The sequence below is a fragment of the Oncorhynchus kisutch genome, linkage group LG17 (assembly GCF_002021735.2).
Source record: "Oncorhynchus kisutch isolate 150728-3 linkage group LG17, Okis_V2, whole genome shotgun sequence".
Classification (NCBI taxonomy): Eukaryota; Metazoa; Chordata; class Actinopteri; order Salmoniformes; family Salmonidae; genus Oncorhynchus; species Oncorhynchus kisutch.
Genome location: NC_034190.2, coordinates 74949880 through 74972519, shown reverse-complemented (window position 1 = coordinate 74972519; position 22640 = coordinate 74949880). Strand labels below are relative to the sequence as shown.

General features: G+C 45.7%; 1 protein-coding gene across 3 annotated transcripts in view; it reads left to right on the top strand.

Annotated features, from left to right (window-relative positions):
* The window catches only part of LOC109878427 (extended synaptotagmin-1-like), a 40351-nt gene that overhangs the window by 11622 nt on the left and 6089 nt on the right, over positions 1-22640 (top strand). For 2 of the 3 annotated variants that reach the window (XR_004203717.1, XM_031794595.1), the window contains exons 5-26: positions 104-176; positions 510-599; positions 733-788; positions 1250-1370; positions 1580-1756; positions 2928-3010; positions 4876-4924; positions 9530-9619; positions 9782-9877; positions 10225-10296; positions 10547-10633; positions 10842-10982; positions 12170-12355; positions 12697-12873; positions 13052-13134; positions 13218-13266; positions 13458-13547; positions 14710-14805; positions 15053-15124; positions 15340-15426; positions 15688-15834; positions 16842-16981. Coding sequence is in view for 2 of the 3 variants with exons in the window: in XM_031794595.1 (XP_031650455.1) it covers positions 104-176; positions 510-599; positions 733-788; positions 1250-1370; positions 1580-1756; positions 2928-3010; positions 4876-4924; positions 9530-9619; positions 9782-9877; positions 10225-10296; positions 10547-10633; positions 10842-10982; positions 12170-12355; positions 12697-12873; positions 13052-13134; positions 13218-13266; positions 13458-13547; positions 14710-14805; positions 15053-15124; positions 15340-15426; positions 15688-15834; positions 16842-16981 (2262 nt within the window). In the remaining variant the exon portion in view is untranslated. Of the gene's footprint in view, positions 1-103; positions 177-509; positions 600-732; positions 789-1249; positions 1371-1579; positions 1757-2927; positions 3011-4875; positions 4925-9529; positions 9620-9781; positions 9878-10224; positions 10297-10546; positions 10634-10841; positions 10983-12169; positions 12356-12696; positions 12874-13051; positions 13135-13217; positions 13267-13457; positions 13548-14709; positions 14806-15052; positions 15125-15339; positions 15427-15687; positions 15835-16841; positions 16982-19044; positions 19096-22640 lie in introns of those variants that run through there. The other variant, XM_031794596.1, reaches the window with a different exon arrangement.

Here is a 22640-nt window from a genome sequence, read left to right as displayed (position 1 = left end):
TTCAATGCCTCTGTGATGCAGAGCACATCCAACATCTATAGCAGCAGTATGACAGTTAAATCAGCTTCCTGTTTCTTCTTCCTCCCCTCTCTCTTCTGTGCAGCTATGCAGGTGATGTGGAGATCAATGTGGAAATCAAAAAGTACTTTTGCAAAGCAGGAGTGAAGGGAATACAGGTAAAGATATAAATAACAGTGTGGCTGGGGAGTGGGAGTGTATGAGAAAAATGGCCCCAAATTCTGCTCCAAAGCTAACATTTTATGCTTGCTTTTATTTCTCCTTCTCCCCCTCTCTCTTATTATTTCTCTCTCTTCCCCCTTCCTTCTCCCTCTCTTTCATTATCTCTCTCTTTCCCCCTCTTTTATTATCTCTCTCTCTTTCCCCCTTCTTCTCCCCCCTCTCTTCTCTCTCTCTCTTTCCCCTCTCCTTCTCCCCCTCTCGCTTATTATCTCTCTCATTAACTCTATCTCCTCCCCTCTTTCTCCCTCCCTTCTCCTCTCTGTCTGTAGCTACATGGGAAGTTAAGGGTGATCCTGGAGCCCCTGATTGGGGATGTGCCTCTGGTGGGAGCCATCACCATGTTCTTCATCCGCAGACCTGTGAGTCTGTGTTACCAGCCACTTCATTCCTTTGTTTGTTAGTCATCCATCCATCCATCCATCTATTCCATGAATTAAGTAATTCACTTGATGCTGCCTTTTCATTGTCGTTGACATTTCTCCTCTCTCACAGAAGCTGGACATCAACTGGACGGGGCTGACCAACATGCTGGATATCCCTGGACTCAAGTGAGTGAGAGGGCTCCTATTGTCTTTCTCAAAGGAGTACTTATATAGTACCTGTTATGCTATTAGTTCTGTATATGTTAGTATTACTTCAGGGTGATGACCTAACTTAGCAAGGCGTTGTCCTTGCTCACGTGTGTAGATAAGACATGCATCTAGGCATCTAGTTGTCTGATAATACAATTAAATCATTGTCAGTGCAGTGTTTAGTTGCTAACATCATAAATCAAATATTCCTGTCAATATGTTCCTATTTAGTTGTATTCAACTTAGAAATCACATTTTGCTTAAAACTATTTCCAGGAAAATGTCTTCTGCCTCAGCCACATCCTAACTCAATGGGGTTGCCTCATTGTTTATGAGTTTAATGCATGTTCCTGTCAGCAGTAGAATGGAGTCTTTGTCTATGTGTTTGTTTCCCACCTCTTTGTCCCATTCCAACGACACCTTGCATTCATTTACAGTGCCATGTCGGACACTATGATAATGGATGCTATAGCCTCATACCTGGTCCTCCCCAATCGCCTCACTATCCCCCTGGTGGCCGACCTGCACGTTGCGCAGCTTCGCTCCCCTCTCCCACGGGTAACCTTACTCACATTCTAAATCACCTCTCCTGGAGAGTCACTGACTCACTGACTGACTGAAGCATTTACCAAACATAACAAATGGACTGATCCTACTCGTATGATTGACAGAGAAAAACGCTTAGCTACAAATTGTCCAGAAACAGTGGACAGCAAAGTGTTCCTACTGTAGACTGTATTAATCATGCCTCTCTGTATATCTGTCAGGGAGTGGTGCGTATCCACCTGTTGGAAGCTGAGGAGCTGACAGCCAAGGACACGGTCATTAAGGGGATAATAGACGGGAAGTCTGACCCGTACGCTGTGCTACGTGTGGGCACACAGACCTTCACATCACACACTGTGGACAGCAACCTCAACCCACAGTGGAGAGAGATGTTTGAGGTGAGAGACAGAGTGAGACGGAGTGAGAGACGGAGTACGCGAGGTGAGCGAGAGATGTAGGAGCGACGGAGAGAGCGAGGTGAGCGAGAGAGAGAGAGAGACGGAGAGAGCGAGGTGAGCGAGAGAGAGAGAGACGGAGAGAGCGAGGTGAGCGAGAGGGAGAGACGGCGAGAGAGAGACAGAGTAAGCAAGGTGAGCGAGAGATGGAGAGCGACGGAGAGAGACGGAGAGAGTGAGGTGAGCGAGAGAGAGAAACGGAGAGAGCGAGGTGAGCGAGAGAGAGAGACAGAGAAAGACGGAGTGAGATAAAGTGAGAGACGGAGTAAGCGAGGTGAGCGAGAGATGGAGAGCGACGGAGACAGACGGAGAGAGCGAGGTGAGCGAGAGGGAGAGACGGAGAGAGCGAGGTGAGCGAGAGATGGAGAGCGACGGAGAGAGACGGAGAGCACGAGGTGAGCGAGAGGGAGAGACGGAGAGAGATGGAGTGAGAGACGGAGTAAGCGAGGTGAGCGAGAGAGGGAGAGCGACGGAGAGAGCGAGGTGAGCGAGAGAGAGAGACAGAGATGAGAGCGACAGAGAAAGAGGGAGAGAGGTGTTTGACAGAGATGTTTGAGGTGAGAGTTAGAGAGAGAGAAAGGCATGACTCAGTGTCCTTACTCTTGGAGTTAAACAGCTTGGTTTGTTTTACTTGCTTCTCTCAGCAGATTCCCACAAAAAGCGGGCCTGCATATTGCAGACATATCACTTTAGTGAACTATATATAAATATTTACAGCGATGGGAGCAGATCAGCATATGTGTGTCCCAAATGGCACCCTATGGGCCCTGGCAAAAATAAATGGATTATTTAGGGAATAGGATTCCATTTCAGGTGCAGCATATTGTTACGGCAGGACGTATACTGCAACACATTATGACAGCTGTTCCTCAGCCAGCGTGTTCTGCTTCTGCAGACAAAGGGGAAACTGTGGGTTTGTAGAGAGATGAGTGAGATGTGCTGAATTGACCAAGCATCAGTGTTGTCTACTCTGCTGTGTCATGGGGACAAGAACAGTCTTGCACAAGGCTTAGAGTTTGTCTTAGAGTATGGGCTTTAGGGCTGTTGAGAGAAACACCATTGACTCTATTTGGATGTCTGTGATTACATGTGTTTGTTTCTATATGTGTGTCAGGTGATTGTCCATGAAGTGCCTGGTCAGGAGTTGGAGGTGGAGGTGTTTGATAAAGACCAGAACCAGGATGACTTCCTGGGCAGGTAGCGCCCAACTCCCTCCCTGGCTGTGTCTGTAGCGCCCAACTCCCTCCCTGGCTGTGTCTGTAGCGCCCAACTCTCTCCCTGGCTGTGTCTGTAGCGCCTGTAGCGCCCAACTCTCTCCCTGGCTGTGTCTGTAGCGCCCAACTCTCTCCCTAGCTGTGTCTGTAATGCCCAACTCTCTCCCTGGCTGTGTCTGTAGCGCCCAACTCTCTCCCTGGCTGTGTCTGTAGCGCCCAACTCTCTCCCTGGCTGTGTCTGTAGCGCCCAACTCTCTCCCTGGCTGTGTCTGTAGTGCCCAACTCTCTCCCTAGCTGTGTCTGTAATGCCCAACTCTCTCCCTGGCTGTGTCTGTAGCGCCCAACTCTCTCCCTGGCTGTGTCTGTAATGCCCTATTCACTCCCTGGCTGTGTCTGTAATGCCCTACTCACTCCCTGGCTGTGTCTGTAGCGCCCAACTCTCTCCCTGGCTGTGTCTGTAATACCCAACTCTTTCCCTGGCTGTGTCTGTAGCGCCCAACTCGCTCCCTGGTCAGTTAAGTCAAGTCAGTTAAGAACAAATTCTTATTTTTAATGACGGGCTAGGAATAGTGGGTTATAACTGCCTTGTCAGCTAGGGGATTTGAACTTGCAACCTTTCGGTTGCAAGGTCCAATGCTCTAACCACTAGGCTACGCTGTCGCCCCTGCCGCCCTGTAATGCCAAACTCACTCCCTGGCTGTGTCTGTAATGCCCAACTCACTCCCTGGCTGTGTCTGTAATGCCCAACTCACTCCCTGGCTGTGTCTGTAATGCCCAACTCACTCCCTGGCTGTGTCTGTAATGCCCAACTCACTCCCTGGCTGTGTCTGTAATGCCCAACTCACTCCCTGGCTGTGTCTGTAATGCCCAACTCACTCCCTGGCTGTGTCTGTAATGCCCAACTCACTCCCTGGCTGTGTCTGTAATGCCCAACTCACTCCCTGGCTGTGTCTGTAATGCCCAACTCACTCCCTGGCTGTGTCTGTAATGCCCAACTCACTCCCTGGCTGTGTCTGTAATGCCCAACTCACTCCCTGGCTGTGTCTGTAATGCCCAACTCACTCCCTGGCTGTGTCTGTAATGCCCTACTCACTCCCTGGCTGTGTCTGTAATGCCCAACTCACTCCCTGGCTGTGTCTGTAATGCCCAACTCACTCCCTGGCTGTGTCTGTAATGCCAAACTCACTCCCTGGCTGTGTCTGTAATGCCAAACTCACTCCCTGGCTGTGTCTGTAATGCCCAACTCACTCCCTGGCTGTGTCTGTAATGCCCAACTCACTCCCTGGCTGTGTCTGTAGCGCCCAACTCACTCCCTGGCTGTGTCTGTAATGCCCTACTCACTCCCTGGCTGTGTCTGTAATGGCACCCCATTCCCTATTTAGTTTAATACCTTGGACTGGTTCTAGTAAAGATTAGTGCACTACATGGGGCAGTGTCCTGTGGACCCAAAGGAGGGCACACTGGTTTTGCCCTAGTACTAACACACTTCATTACACTAATCAAGTCATCAGGCATACATTTCATGATCTCAATCAGGTCTATGAGGTGCGAGTCCCCAGGACAGGGAAGCACTGACCTATGTAGTACACAACTTTAGACCAGATTTTCATGCCCTACTCTGGTCAAAAGTAGTGCACTATATAGGGAATAAGGTCCATTTGGGATGCACTCCCTGTGTTGGCCATTCCATTCGCTGTTACAAATTTACTGTGTACCACTGTCTGTTGTAATGTACAGTTTACATATTCCTTCTTCCTCTCTCTCTCTCTCTCTCTCTCTCTCTCTCTCTCTCTCTCTCTCCCTCTCTCCCTCTCTCTCTCTCTCTCTCTCTCTCTCTGTCTCTCTCAGGGTCAAAATGGATCTAGATGTCGTACACAAGGCCAGAGTTGTAGATAAGGTGAGTTACAAGTGCTCCTTCAACACATACAGTGCATTCGTCAAGTATTCAGACCCCTTTTCCACATTTTGTTACATTACAGCCTTATTCTGAAATAGATTAAATCATACATTTATGACATTTTATAATTTAATCAAAATGAAAACAGAAATACCTTATTTACATAACTATTCAGACCTTTGCTATGAGACACGAAGTTGAGCTCAGGTGCATCCTGTTTCCATTGGGAAAGGGGAGACCTAGTCAGTTGTACAACTGAATGCATTCAACTGAAATGTGTCTTCCGCATTTAACCCTCTGAATCAGAGAGGTGCGGGGGCTGCCATAATCGATATCCACGTCGATATCCACGTCACCTTGTCAGCTCTGGGATTCAATTCAGCAACCTTTCGGTTACTGGCCCCACTAGGCTACCAGCCGTCCCTTGAGATGTTTCTACAACTTCATTGGAGTCGACCTGTGGTAAATTAAATTGATTGGACATGATTTGGAAAGGCACACACCTGTCTATATAAGGTCCCACAGTTGACAGTGTATGTCAGAGCAAAAACCCAGTCATGAGGACGAAAGGATTGTCCGTAGAGCTCCGAGACAGGATAGTGTCGAGGCACAGATCTGGGGAAAGGTACCAACACATTTTTGCAGCATTGAAGGTCCCCAAGAACACAGTGGCCTCCATCATTCTTAAATGGAAGAAGTTTGGAACCACCAGACTCTTCCTAGAGCTGGACGCCCAGCCAAACTGAGTAATCGGGGGAGAAGGGCATTGGTCAGGGAGATGACCTAGAACCCGATGGTCACTGACAGCTTCAGAGTTCCTCTGTGGAGATGGGAGAACCTTCCAGAAGGACAACCATGTCTGCAGCACTCCATCAATCAGGCCTTTATGGTAGAGTGGCCAGACGGAAGCCACTCCTCAGTAAAAGGCACATGAGAGCCTGGTTGAAGTTTGCCAAAAGGCACCTAAAGGAATCTCAGACCATGAGAAACAATATTCTCTAGTCTGATGAAACTAAGATTGAACTCTTTGGCCTGAATGCCAATCATCATGTCTGGAGGAAACCTGGCACCATCCCTACAGTGAAGCATGGTGGTGGCAGCATCATGCTGTGGGGATGTTTTTCAGGGGCAGGGACAGGGAGACTAGTCCGGATCGAGAGAAAGATGAAAGGAGCAAAGTACAGAGAGATCCTGGAGAGACCTGAAAATAGCTGTGCAGCGATGCTCCCCATCCAACCTGACAGAGCTTGAGACGATCTGCAGAGAAGAATGGGAGAAACTCCCCAAATACAGGTGTGCCAAACTTATAGCGTCATACCCAAGATGACGCAAGATTTTAATCGCTGGTGCTTCAACAAAGTACTGTGTAAAGGGTCTGAATCCTTATGTAAATGTGATATTTACATTTTTTATTTTTCCATTTGCAAAAATGTCTACCAACCTGTTTTTTTTGTCATTATGGGGTATTGTGATGTCATTATGGGGTATTGTGATGTCATTATGGGGTATTGTGATGTCATTATGGTGGTATTGAGATGTCATTATGGGGTATTGAGATGTCATTATGGGGTATTGTGATGTCATTATGGTGGTATTGAGATGTCATTATGGGGTATTGTGATGTCATTATGGGGTATTGTGATGTCATTATGGGGTATTGTGATGTCATTATGGTGGTATTGAGATGTCATTATGGGGTATTGTGATGTCATTATGGTGGTATTGAGATGTCATTATGGGGTATTGTGATGTCATTATGGTGGTATTGAGATGTCATTATGGGGTATTGTGATGTCATTATGGTGGTATTGAGATGTCATTATGGGGTATTGTGATGTCATTATGGTGGTATTGAGATGTCATTATGGGGTATTGTGATGTCATTATGGTGGTATTGAGATGTCATTATGGGGTATTGTGATGTCATTATGGTGGTATTGAGATGTCATTATGGGGTATTGTGATGTCATTATGGTGGTATTGAGATGTCATTATGGGGTATTGTGATGTCATTATGGTGGTATTGTGATGTCATTATGGGGTATTGTGATGTCATTATGGTGGTATTGAGATGTCATTATGGTGGTATTGAGATGTCATTATGGGGTATTGTGATGTCATTATGGTGGTATTGTGATGTCATTATGGGGTATTGTGATGTCATTATGGTGGGATTGAGATGTCATTATGGGGTATTGTGATGTCATTATGGTGGTATTGTGATGTCATTATGGGGTATTGAGATGTCATTATGGTGGTATTGAGATGTCATTATGGGGTATTGTGATGTCATTATGGGGTATTGTGATGTCATTATGGGGTATTGTGATGTCATTATGGTGGTATTGAGATGTCATTATGGGGTATTGTGATGTCATTATGGGGTATTGTGATGTCATTATGGGGTATTGTGATGTCATTATGGGGTATTGTGTGTAGATTGATGAGGGGAATTTTTAAAAATACATTTTTGAATAAAGCTGTAATGTAACAAAATGTGGAAAAAGTCAAGGGTTCTGAATACTTTCCAAATGCTCTTCACCTTATGTACCTAAAGTGAGTCTGACATTCCAATAGATTCAATAAATGGTGATCTACTTCCAATATTTGGAAGCAGCTTCTGGTCAATGAGCCTTTTAACATTTACCAGCTGTTTTCTGTATCTCGTGTAGAGAGTAAACGCTCCATGCTGTGTAAAGGGCACTGAGCTGGAATGAAGGCTACCCTGAGACATGGCTGTAGCCTGGGTCAGAATGAAGGCTACCCTGAGACATGGCTGTAGCCTGGGTCAGAATGAAGGCTACCCTGAGACATGGCTGTAGACTGGGTCAGAATGAAGGCTACCCTGAGACATGGCTGTAGACTGGGTCAGAATGAAGGCTACCCTGAAACATGGCTGTAGACTGGGTCAGAATGAAGGCTACCCTGAGACATGGCTGTAGACTGGGTCAGAATGAAGGCTACCCTGAGACATGGCTGTAGACTGGGTCAGAATGAAGGCTACCCTGAGACATGGCTGTAGACTGGGTCAGAATGAAGGCTACCCTGAGACATGGCTGTAGACTGGGTCAGAATGAAGGCAACCCTGAGACATGGCTGTAGACTGGGTCAGAATGAAGGCTACCCTGAGACATGGCTGTAGCCTGGGTCAGAATGAAGGCTACCCTGAAACATGGCTGTAGCCTGGGTCAGAATGAAGGCTACCCTGAGACATGGCTGTAGACTGGGTCAGAATGAAGGCTACCCTGAGACATGGCTGTAGACTGGGTCAGAATGAAGGCAACCCTGAGACATGGCTGTAGACTGGGTCAGAATGAAGGCTACCCTGAGACATGGCTGTAGACTGGGTCAGAATGAACGCTCCCCTGAGACAAGGCTGTAGACTGGGTCAGAATGAAGGCTACCCTGAGACATGGCTGTAGACTGGGTCAGAATGAACGCTACCCTGAGACATGGCTGTAGCCTGGGTCAGAATTAAGGCTACCCTGAGACATGGCTGTAGCCTGGGTCAGAATGAAGGCTACCCTGAGACATGGCTGTAGACTGGGTCAGAATGAAGGCTACCCTGAGACTTGGCTGTAGACTGGGTCAGAATGAAGGCTACCCTGAGACTTGGCTGTAGACTGGGTCAGAATGAAGTCTACCCTGAGACATGGCTGTAGACTGGGTCAGAATGAAGTCTACCCTGAGACATGGCTGTAGACTGGGTCAGAATGAAGGCAACCCTGAGACATGGCTGTAGACTGGGTCAGAATGAAGGCTACCCTGAGACATGGCTGTAGCCTGGGTCAGAATGAAGGCTACCCTGAGACATGTCTGTAGACTGGGTCAGAATGAAGGCTACCCTGAGACATGCCTGTAGACTGGGTCAGAATGAACGCTACCCTGAGACATGGCTGTAGCCTGGGTCAGAATTAAGGCTACCCTGAGACATGGCTGTAGACTGGGTCAGAATGAAGGCTACCCTGAGACTTGGCTGTAGACTGGGTCAGAATGAAGGCTGAATCTGGTAATTCCTTCAAACAGCAAGTGTCATGCAGACCCCATGTACCTCCCTCCTCGTGATCTCCTGCTGGCTCAGTCTGTACTCACCGTTTCACCACAATAACGTTGCATCCCTCTATGACTCTCAGTGGTTTAGTCCATTTCACCACAATAACATTACCCTCCTTGCTGACTCAATGGTTTAGTCCATTTCACGACAATAACGTTACGCCCCTCTATGACTCTCAATGGTTTAGTCAGAGGTTAGTCAATGTGCATGTTTAAGATCAACTCCATGTCAGTTGGGCTATATCCAGTGGAGGCTGCTGAGGGGAGGACGGCTCATAACAATGGCTGGAATGGAGTCAATGGAATGGTATCAACCACATGGAAACCATGTGTGTTGGATGTGTTTGATACCATTCCATTGACTCCATTCCAGCCATTGTTTTGAGCCGTTTTCCCCTCAGCAGCCTCCACCGGCTGTATCATATTTATGTGGTTTCTGAAATGTTAAAACATCCTTTCAGTTGTGACGGTCTGGTGCACTGCTCAGCCTCACTACAATTCTCAAACACACACCTGTCTCTCTTTAATACCCCCCCCCCTTTTCTCTCCTAGTGGTTGAAGCTGAAGGATGTTACATCAGGCAGTGTTCACCTCCGTCTGGAGTGGCTCTCTCTGCTGTCCTCTGCTGACCGACTCAGTGAGGTGTGTCCACAGCGCAGTAGTTTGTAAACAAAGATGCTGTGTAAATATTGAGCTGTATCATTCTGCCTTCAAACACTCATCAGTAGTTACCTTTTCTGCTTTGACCAGGTAAATCATATTCATATACCTGAAACACTCTTGTCTGTTTCCCCCTGCGATCAGGTTATCCAGAGGAACCGGAATATGACCTGTAAGACTGGAGACCCTCCCTCTGCAGCCATCCTGTCTGTCTACCTGGACCGTGCTCAGGACCTGCCTGTGAGTACTGACTGACTGTGGCCATGTTCCAGGATGTCTTTATTGCAGTCGTACTGCACAGATGATCAGATCTCACCATGTCTAGGGAAGTGTTTAACTTCTCAGGAACTGCAGTAAAGACGACCTGGAACGCAACCTGATTGGTTCTGGTCTACAGTCTGTCCTCAGGTAGCCTAGCGGTTAGAGGGTTCAAATAAAAATAAATATATCTATATCTATATCTAATATATCTATATATATAAAAATCTGTCCATGTGCTCTTGAGTAAGGCACTTAACCCTAATTTGCTCAAGGGGTGCCGTACTTCTATGGCTGACCCTGTAAAACAACACATTTGTGTCTTTCAGAGGAAGAAGGGCAATAAGGACCCCAGCCCCATGGTGCAGCTGTCTGTACAGAACACAACCAAGGAGAGTAGGGTAGGAATTCACCACCACACACTCTCAGAGAGTGTAACCATTCTACCTAACCTAACCAGTATCTCATATGTTCCATCACATATAGTGGATAACATCTTCCCTCTTGTCCCTAGACTTGTTATGGGATCAGAGGGCCTTAACTGTTAACATTCTATAACATTCTATATAACCTATAATATAATGATCATTATATTCTAACCTAGCTCTGTATATTTCATCATAAATATATCCTCGTCTCTGCTATCACTAGATCTGTTATCTGACCTCTGACCCTGTGTGGGAAGATGCCTTCACCTTCTATATCCAGGACCCTCGCAAACAGGAACTTGATATTCATGTAAAAAATCTTATTACAAGCATACTTTCTGTTGTCTGTCAAAGTGTTACAGAAATCCTGTTGTTGCTGTGGTTACTGACACTCTTCCACCACTTCCTCCTCCCCCACCTCTTCCCCTTCACCCTTAACCCTTAACCCTCCACCTCTTCCTCCTCCCCCTCCTGTCCTCCTTCACCTCCTCCTGCTCTTCCTCCTCCCTCTCTCCCAGGTGAAGGATGATGACCGGGCTCTGTCTCTGGGCAGTCTGTCCATCCCGCTTACCCGTCTGCTGGCTAGTCCTGACCTCAGCATGGATCAGTGGTTCCAGCTGGACAAATCTGGCCGCATCTATATCAATGCTGTTCTGAGGGTGGGTGGGGAATAGAATGCAAACACACACCTGCATGTATGGACACACACACACAGACACACACACACACACACACACAGCGATACAGAACACACAGACACACACAGAACACAGAGATACAGAACACACAGACACACACAGAACACAGAGATACAGACACACACAGAACACAGAGATACAGAGCACACAGACACACACAGAACACAGCGATACAGAACACACAGACACACACAGAACACAGAGATACAGAACACACATACACACACAGAACACACACACACAGCGATACAGAACACACCGACACACACAGAACACAGAGATACAGAACACACAGACACACACAGAACACAGAGATACAGAACACAGAGATACAGAACACACAGACACACACAGAACACAGCGATACAGAACACACAGACACACACAGAACACAGAGATACAGAACACACATACACACACAGAACACAGCGATACAGAACACACAGACACACACAGAACACAGCGATACAGAACCCACAGACACACACAGAACACAGCGATACAGAACACACAGACACACACAGAACACAGCGATACAGAACACACAGACACACACAGAACACATAGATACAGAACACACAGACACACACAGAACACAGAGATACAGAACACACAGAACACAGAGATACAGAACACACAGAACACAGCGATACAGAACACACAGACACACACAGAACACAGCGATACAAAACACACATACACACACAGAACACAGCGATACAGAACACACAGACACACACAGAACACAGCGATACAGAACACACAGACACACACAGAACACAGCGATACAGAACACACAGACACACACAGAACACAGCGATACAGAACACACAGACACACACACACAACACAGAGATACAGAACACAGCGATACAGAACACACAGACACACACAGAACACAGCGATACAGAACACACAGACACACACAGAACACAGAGATACAGAACACACAGACACACACAGAACACAGAGATACAGAACACACAGACACACACAGAACACAGAGATACAGAACACACAGACACACACAGAACACAGAAATACAGAACACACAGACACACACAGAACACAGGCATACGGTTATGGCATGTCCTAATGTTTTTCGTTCTGACTAAGCATCTCCCTCTCTTCTCTGTCCTGTGTTATAGGTTCTGCATTTAAATGAGGATGCCTCTCTTACCAGTTCCGTATCTCCTCACCTCCCAAGCCCAGGGGCAGGCCACGGAGACGGGGGTACCACGTCAGAGGTAGCCCTCGGGGGAGTGGGTGGAGCCCCCAAACCTGAACCCACACGACCCCAACAGACCACCCCTGACTCGGACTTCGCTAGTGAGGTGAGTCCACTAACACACACACACACTGCTCCTCTCTCTCTCTGCTCCTCTCTCTCTGCTCCTCTCTCTCTCTGCTCTTCTCTCTCTCTGCTCCTCTCTCTCTCTGCTCCTCTCTCTCTCTGCTCCTCTCTCTCTCTGCTCCTCTCTCTCTCTGCTCCTCTCTCTCTGCTCCTCTCTCTCTCTGCTCCTCTCTCTCTCTGCTCCTCTCTCTCTCTGCTCCTCTCACCGTATGGTGTGCTGCGGAGGCCAGTAACCTGATAGCCAAGGATAACGTATTGTATAGTGTACTCTCTCCATATTTCTCATCCTCCCTCTCTCTACCCATCCCTCCCCCTCTCTAGGGAGTGCTGCGTATCCACCTGGCGGAGGCCAGTAACCTGATAGCCAAGGATAACTTCATAGGGGGCATGGTGAAGGGGAAGAGTGACCCCTACGTCAAGATCAGGGTGGCAGGAGTCACCTTCCGCAGCCACACCATCAAAGAGAACCTGAACCCCTCCTGGAACGAACTCTACGAGGTAGAATATACAGCTGTGCTGGATATCCACAGTATTTTCAGTACATGCTGTCTCCGGACACTGCAGATCTATGCTCTCATACTGTAAACAATAATGAGGGGATTATTCATTAATTAATGCAGAATTTAGACCTATTAAAGATTGTTGTGCAAAACGTCAAGCACCTCTGTGTCCTCAGATCATCTTAACCCAGCTGCCTGGTCAGGAGATCCAGTTTGAGCTGTTTGATAAAGATCTGGACCAGGATGACTTCTTGGGGAGGTGAGGTTCTGACCAGATAACATGGTGCCTCAAAACAAGTCAGAATCATTCTGCTGAATACATTTATGTTTTGTTTGTTTCAGGTTCAAGTTAAACCTGCAAGACATCATCAGCCCACAGTTCACTGATGAGGTAACATCTAACTATTCACTATAATTGATTGTTTTTCTGACAGATTTAGCTGTGTTTTCTGTATGGCCAGTGGTAGAGCTATGCCTCCAAAATGTGTCTCTCTTACATTATTTTAATGGTACTCTGGTAATCTGATGGTACTCTGGTAATCTGATGGTACTCTGGTAATCATGTGTCTGTTTCTATCACAGTGGTACACTCTGAATGATGTGAAGTCAGGTCGGCTTCACCTGGTCATGGAATGGCTCCCCACGGTCTCAGAGTCCGCCAGACTAAATCAGGTTAGCTTCCCCTGTTCTCTCCCCCCCCCCCTCTCTCCCTCCCCCTCTCTCGCTCTCCCCCTCTCTCTTATTTTCTCCCTTTCCCTCACCCTCTCCCTCTTTCCCCATACTCTTTCCCTCTGTCTCTGTCTTTCTTCCTCCCCCTCTCTCTCTCCCTCCCCTTTCTGTCTCCCTCCCCCATTTTCTCCATTTCCCTCCCTCTTTTCTCCACTCTCTCTCCCCTCTCCCTTTCTCCATATCTCTCTCCCCTCTCCCTTTCTCCATACTCTTTCTCTCCCCTCTCCCTTTCTCCATACTCTTTCTCTCCCCCTCTCCCTTTCTCCATACTCTTTCTCTCCCCCTCTCCATATCTCTCTCTCCCCTCTCCCTTTCTCCATATCTCTCTCTCCCCTCTCCCTTTCTCCATACTCTTTCTCTCCCCTTCTCCATCTCTCTCTCCCCTCTCCCTTTCTCCAAATCTCTATCCCCCTCTCCATCTCTCTCTCCCATCTCCCTTTCTCCATATCTCTCTCTCCCCTCTCCCCATATCTCTCTCCCCCTTTCTCCATCTCTCTCCCCTCTCCTTTTCTCCATATCTCTCTCTCTCCCCCTCTCCTTTTCTCCATATATCTCTCTCTCCCCTCTCCCTTTCTCCATATCTCTCTCTCCCCTCTCCCTTTCTCCATATCTCTCTCTCCCCTCATCTCTCTCTCATTTGAACCCTTTCTTTCCCTCTCTGTAATCTCTCCACATTCCTCTCTTGTCACGTTCGTCATAACGAGGAGACCAAGGCGCAGCGTGAGATGAATACATTCTTCTTTATTTAAATAAAGACCACTAAACAAACTAACGTGAAGCTATAAACACGAGTGCTGACATGCAACTACACATAGACAATAACCCACAAAACCAAAATGGAAAATGGCAACCTAAATAGTATTCCCAATTAGACAATGATAAACAGCTGCCTCTGATTGGGAACCAATTCAGGCCACCATAGACCTACATTTACCTAGACAATACCAAAACCCCATAGATATACAAAAAACCCTAGACAAGACAAAAACACACATACCACCCTCGTCACACCCTGAAGAAAACAAAGATAACTAAGGTCAGGGCGTGACATCTCTGCTCTACCAGAATCTGGTTCTAACAGTGTATTATAATTGTGAACCTCCAGATCCTGCAGTACCAGGCCCAGCAGCAGTACCAGAACAAGGCAGTGCCGTCGGCTGCTGTGTTGTTTGTGTACCTGGAGAGAGCCCACGGCCTGCCGGTGAGACCTGGGGCCTGCTGCCCTGCTGTGTTGACATACAGTTCTTGTTGTTGTTGTTGTTGATATTGTCAGTGGTCATATACTGTATAGCCCACAATACATCCTAAGTGTTTATATACATCATGGGTTTGGGTTTTACTATATATTACTTAATATTGACATTTGAGGATTGGTTTGTATATTTGTTGTTTATGTACATTTGTCGATGTTGATTCTAATGCAGCCCTTTAATTTATTTTATCCACAGTTGAAGAAGAATGGAAAGGAGCCAAAAGTCGGGGCAGAGATTTCGCTGAGGGCCATGACATACAAGACCAAGGTAAGTGTATCTTATAGACGGGTTGGGATTCCCACATGGCAGCTTCTTGTCATTGTTGCTAGACTTCTGCCACATTGAAGCGTGCACATCATTTTGGTGACGTTGTCAGTTAAGCCATCTATATTTCTCTTGACTCCATGTCTATTTACAGATATGCTTACTAGAGAGTACAAAGGGAAGTATGGACAATTTTTCCATCCATCTCTTTTTCAAAGGTGTGCGAGTGCTCTACGTCTCCTCGGTGGGATGAAGCTTTCCACTTCCTGGTTCGTGACCCTACAGAGGAACTCCTTATAGTGAAGGTGAGGGAAGGGTCCACCAGGGTTGAACAGTATACATTTGTTTTACTGTATGAATGTCTTGTGTTAACAATGATTTACTCTTGCTGCTGACAATAGTGTTAACACGTTTTAATAGTTTGCTTACACATATTGATATGCCATTCAAACCTGGGAGACAATATGTTAACAGTGGAATGATGACATTGCGGTGCCCTACGTTGTCTCTGATCATGTGTGTGCACCCATCTCTGTGTGTGTGTGTGCCTGTTTGTGTGTGTGTAGCTGTCCCACAGCTGGGGCCAGGCCATGGGCACGGTGGTGTTGCCCCTGAGAGAGGTGCTGTCAGAGCAGGGCCTGGTGCTGGACCGATGGCTGAGTCTGGACGGGGCCCTCCCAGAGAGCCAGATTCTACTGAGGGCCACACTCAAGGTTAACTCATAATACAGACACACACACTCTGTACCAAACCACTGTCCAGACCTGGGCTCAAATAGTTTTTTTATTCTTCCAAATAGTGTATCTGTGCTAGATTGAGCTTGTCTGACACAATGGAACAGTGAAGAGTGAACTCTGCCCATCTGGCATGTCAGGCAGGCTCAATCAAATGCTCAAAGTATTTGAAAGAAAACAAGTACTGCTAAACAAGTGTCACACATGTTTAGCAGATATTATTGCGGGTGTAGATGTTATTGGGGGTGCAGATGTTATTGGGGGTGCTAGATGTTATTGCGGGTGTAGATGTTATTGCAGGTGCTAGATGTTATTGCGGGTTTAGATGTTATTGCGGGCGCTAGATGTTATTGCGGGTGCTAGATGTTATTGCGGGTGCTAGATGTTATTGCGGGTGCTAGATGTTATTGCGGGTGTAGTGAAATGCTTGTAGCAACTATATGCATACCTGCCAAGAACTATACACACACACACTCTCTATACCAGTGTTTCCCAACTCCGGTCCTCGAGTACCCCCAACAATACATATTTTTGTTGTGGTCCTGGACAAGCACACCTGATTTTACTTGTCAACTAATCATCAAGTAATGGTCAAGTTGAATCAGGTGTTCTTGTCTGGGGCTACAACATGTGTATTGTTGGGGGTACTGGAGGAGCGGAGTTGGGAAACACTGTACCAAACAAACTCCCTACTGCCATATGATTTTCATACTCCGTACTAAACTCAACACTGTCCCATGACTATTCCTCCAAAACAACATGATTGCATTTGCTCTGAACACCCTCTTTCTACATTAATGTCATCATGTGAGCTCTTAATACCTTCCATCCTGATAAGCATTTTACTGTCACGCGTTTTTTACTCATAAATGTTATATTGTATCTGTTTTTTAAGTGTGTTGTGACTTTGTGTGAAATAACCTTTAAAATGGAATGAACTGAAGCTTGAAACTTGAGTGGAATATGAAATGCACTTTGTCCTGTAGATGTTGAACACCCAGCTGGCAGTGTTTCCTAGTGGTGTGTCTAGTGATACTACTGGGGAGTGCAGTGAGGAGAGAGACCATGTCATCCACAGACGGGACACTGAACCAAACCTGCGACACAGATCACCGCTCTCTCAATTGTGAGTCATTCTGAAGCTCACACTTGCATCAATGCCCCATTGTGTTCCGGTCACATTACATTACAGTACAGCACAGCACATTACAGTACAGCACATTACAGCACATTACAGTACAGTGCATTACAGCACATTACAGTACATTACAGCACATTACAGTACAGCGCATTACAGTACAACGCATTACAGTACATTACAGCACATTACAGTACAGCGCATTACAGTACAACGCATTACAGTACATTACAGCACATTACAGTACAGCGCATTACAGTACATTACAGTACAGCGCATTACAGCACATTACAGCACATTACAGTACAGTACAGCACATTACAGTACAGCACATTACATTACAGTACAGCACATTACAGCGCATTACATTACAGTACAGCACATTACAGCACATTACAGTACATTACAGTACAGCGCATTACAGCACATTACAGCACATTACAATACAGCGCATTACAGCACATTACAGTACAGCGCATTACAGTACATTACAGCACATTACAGTACAGTACATTGCAGCACATTACAGTACAGCGCATTACAGCACATTACAGCACATTACAATACAGCGCATTACAGCACATTACAGTACAGCGCATTACAGTACATTACAGTACATTACAGTACAGCACATTACAGCACATTACAGTACAGTACATTGCCCCAATATTGCCCTCGCTAGAAGCATGTTTCAGACATAAGGAAGTGGATGGCTGCAAACTTTCTACTATTAAACTCGGACAAAACAGAGATGCTCTTTCTAGGTCCCAAGAAACAAAGAGATCTTCTGTTGAATCTGACAATTAATCTTAATGGTTGTACAGTCGTCTCAAATAAAACTGTGAAGGACCTCGGCGTTACTCTGGACCCTGATCTCTCTTTTGAAGAACATATCAAGACCATTTCGAGGACAGCTTTTTTCCATCTACGTAACATTGCAAAAATCAGAAACTTTCTGTCCAAAAATGATGCAGAAAAATGTATCCATGCTTTTGTCACTTCTAGGTTAGACTACTGCAATGCTCTATTTTCCGGCTACCCGGATAAAGCACTAAATAAACTTCAGTTAGTGCTAAATACGGCTGCTAGAATCCTGACTAGAACCCAAAAATTTGATCATATTACTCCAGTGCTAGCCTCTCTACACTGGCTTCCTGTCAAAGCAAGGGCTGATTTCAAGGTTTTACTGCTAACCTACAAAGCATTACATGGGCTTGCTCCTACCTATCTCTCTGATTTGGTCCTGCCGTACATACCTACACGTACGCTACGGTCACAAGACGCAGGCCTCCTAATTGTCCCTAGAATTTCTAAGCAAACAGCTGGAGGCAGGGCTTTCTCCTATAGAGCTCCATTTTTATGGAACGGTCTGCCTACCCATGTCAGAGACGCAAACTCGGTCTCAACCTTTAAGTCTTTACTGAAGACTCATCTCTTCAGTGGGTCATATGATTGAGTGTAGTCTGGCCCAGGAGTGGGAAGGTGAACGGAAAGGCTCTGGAGCAACGAACCGCCCTTGCTGTCTCTGCCTGGCCTGTTCCCCTCTTTCCACTGGGATTCTCTGCCTCTAACCCTATTACAGGGGCTGAGTCACTGGCTTGTTGGGGCTCTCTCATGCCGTCCCTGGAGGGGGTGCGTCACCTGAGTGGGTTGATTCACTGTTGTGGTCATCCTGTCTGGGTTGGCGCCCCCCCCTTGGGTTGTGCCGTGGCGGAGATCTTTGTGGGCTATACTCAGCCTTGTCTCAGGATGGTAAGTTGGTGGTTGAAGATATCCCTCTAGTGGTGTGGGGGCTGTGCTTTGGCAAAGTGGGTGGGGTTATATCCTTCCTGTTTGGCCCTGTCCGGGGGTGTCCTCGGATGGGGCCACAGTGTCTTCTGACCCCTCCTGTCTCAGCCTCCAGTATTTATGCTGCAGTAGTTTATGTGTCGGGGGGCTGGGGTCAGTTTGTTATATCTGGAGTACTTCTCCTGTCCTATTCGGTGTCCTGTGTGAATCTAAGTGTGTGTTCTCTAATTCTCTCCTTCTCTCTTTCTTTCTCTCTCTCGGAGGACCTGAGCCCTAGGACCATGCCCCAGGACTACCTGACATGATGACTCCTTGCTGTCCCCAGTCCACCTGGCCATGCTGCTGTTCCCGTTTCAACTGACCTGAGCCCTAGGACCATGCCCCAGGACTACCTGACATGATGACTCCTTGCTGTCCCCAGTCCACCTGGCCATGCTGCTGCTCCAGTTTCAACTTCCACCTGACTGTGCTGCTGCTCCAGTTTCAACTGTTCTGCCTTATTATTATTCGACCATGCTGGTCATTTATGAACATTTGAACATCTTGGCCATGTTCTGTTATAATCTCCACCCGGCACAGCCAGAAGAGGACTGGCCACCCCACATAGCCTGGTTCCTCTCTAGGTTTCTTCCTAGGTATTGGCCTTTCTAGGGAGTTTTTCCTAGCCACCGTGCTTCTACACCTGCATTGCTTGCTGTTTGGGGTTTTAGGCTGGGTTTCTGTACAGCACTTTGAGATATCAGCTGATGTACGAAGGGCTATATAAATAAATTTGATTTGATTTGATTTGATTGCAGCACATTACAGTACAGTGCATTACAGCACATTACAGTACAACGCATTACAGCACATTACAGTACAGCGCATTACAGCACATTACAGCACATTACAGTACAGCGCATTACAGCACATTACAGTACAGTGCATTACAGTACATTACAGTACAGCGCATTACAGTACATTACAGTACAGCACATTACAGCACATTACAGCACATTACAGTACAGCACATTACAGTACATTATAGTACAGCACATTACAGCACATTACATTACAGCACATTACAGCACAGTACAGCACATTACAGCACATTACAGCACAGTACAGCACAGTACAGCACAGTACAGCACAATACAGCACATTACAGCACATTACAGCACATTACAGCACATTAAAGCACATTACAGCACAGTACAGCACATTACAGCACAGTACAGCACATTACAGCACACTACAGCACATGACAGCACATTACAGAACATTACAGTACATTACAGTACATTACAGTACATCACATTACAGCACAGTACAGCACAGTACAGCACAGTACAGCACACTACAGCACAATACAGCACATTACAGCACATTAAAGCACAGTACAGCACATTACAGCACAGTACAGCACATTACATTACAGTACAGCACATTACAGCACAATACAGGACAGTACAGCACATTACAGTACAGCACATTACAGCACATTACAGCACAGTACAGCACATTACAGGACAGTACAGAACATTACAGCACATTACATTATAGTACAGCACATTACAGCACAGTACATTACAGTACAGCACATTACATTACAGTACAGCACATTACAGCACAGTACAGGACAGTACAGCACAGTACAGCACAGTACAGCACATTACATTACAGCACATTACAGCACATTACATTACAGTACAGCACATTACAGCACATTACATTACAGTACAGTACATTACAGTACAGCACAGTACAGCACATTACATTACAGTACAGCACATTACAGCACATTACATTACAGTACAGCACATTACAGGACAGTAAGAACTGAGAAGTGATGTCCAACGGGCCTGCATGGTACACGTTGTTCTTCTCACTGCAGTGTTACTGTACTTCACCATAGAAGTAACATTGCAGTGTACTGTACTTCACCATAGAAGTAACACTGCAGTGTACTGTACTTCACCATAGAAGTAACACTGCAGTGTACTGTATTTCACCATAGAAGTAACACTGCAGTGTACTGTACTTCACCATAGAAGTAACACTGCAGTGTACTGTACTTCACCATAGAAGTAACACTGCAGTGTACTGTACTTCACCATAGAAGTAACATTGCAGTGTACTGTACTTCACCATAGAAGTAACACTGCAGTGTACTGTATTTCACCATAGAAGTAACACTGCAGTGTACTGTACTTCACCATAGAAGTAACACTGCAGTGTACTGTACTTCACCATAGAAGTAACACTGCAGTGTACTGTACTTCACCATAGAAGTAACACTTCTAATCAAACATTATAAGTGGGGCCCAGAGTTGTTCCTGACCTCGTGACCAGGAACAACTCTGGGCCTAGTCATAATCAATAAGCAGGTTGATGTTTATTGGGATGAATCTTGTCCTGGAGGCAGAACTGAGCGATTTCTGCAAGATGGGCCAGCTGCAAAGTCAAAATTGGCTATATTGTAAAAATCTCTATAAACAAAAAGCAGGTTTTTGGTCTTCATTTAAGGTTAGGGTTAGGCATTAGGGTTAGCAGTGTGGTTAAGGTTATGGTTAGGTTTAAAATCAGATTGTATGACTTTGTTGCTGTGTTCTAGTGACCACTAGAACAACATTCACGATGAGAAACATTAACCTGCATGTATAATCCATGTAAACTGTAACCATGGGAGATTCTCAATGGGGGAAAAGTTCATCCTCGTTGTTTGTCCTCCTTTTATGCATTTCACCAAACAATTTCATACACATCAAATCAAAAATGATTTCTGATATAAAATACAAATAAGCACATTGCGGGCAGGATTCATTCATCGATATCATCACAGTCCAATTCCATGCATACAATACAAAGGTTGGTTTGCTCACAGTTTTGGAGACTTTTCATTGACGCCCAAAAACACAATCCGCCATAGAAATGTGGAAGGGTGAATAAATTACAGGAATACAACTGATATGAATATATTGGCCTACATCCACAACAAAGCATCTGATATGAATGTATTGGCCTACATCCACAACAAAGCAACTGATATCAATATATTGGCCTACAACCACAACAAAGCATCTGATATGAATATATTGGCCTACATCCACAACAAAGCATCTGATATGAATGTATTGGCCTACATCCACAACAAAGCAACTGATATGAATGTATTGGCCTACATCCACAACAAAGCAACTGATATGAATATATTGGCCTACATCCACAACAAAGCAACTGATATGAATATATTGGCCTACATCCACAACAAAGCAACTGATATGAATATATTGGCCTACATCCACAACAAAGCAACTGATATCAATATATTGGCCTACATCCACAACAAAGCAACTGATATGAATGTATTGGCCTACATCCACAACAAAGCAACTGATATGAATGTATTGGCCTACATCCACAACAAAGCAACTGATATGAATGTATTGGCCTACATCCACAACAAAGCAACGCTCTATACTGGAAGATCAGAATGTTGGCGACGATGTATTTGGAGTAATCCAAAGTTATGTATAACTAAAACAACTTCTTTCAAAGCATGTACGCAGTATTGTAAAAAAACACAAAAAAACATAACAATTAGACAGTCCCCATTGCCCATGTCTTTCCATATATTGTACATGATATGGCACTAGGTGATTTTAGAATTTTGTCCAGAAGTATTTACTGAATTCCGGAAAACAGTGAACACAATTGCACACATTTCTGTTCTGATCAAAACAAGGTTGTAATGTTCTGTGAACAAAACACTTAAGACCTCATTTTTTATTCACTGATGATATTTGTATTTAATGCAAATGGTGGTCTAAATATGCAAGTCATGTACTAAGGCAAGAAAATGATCAGACGTTCTGTAAAT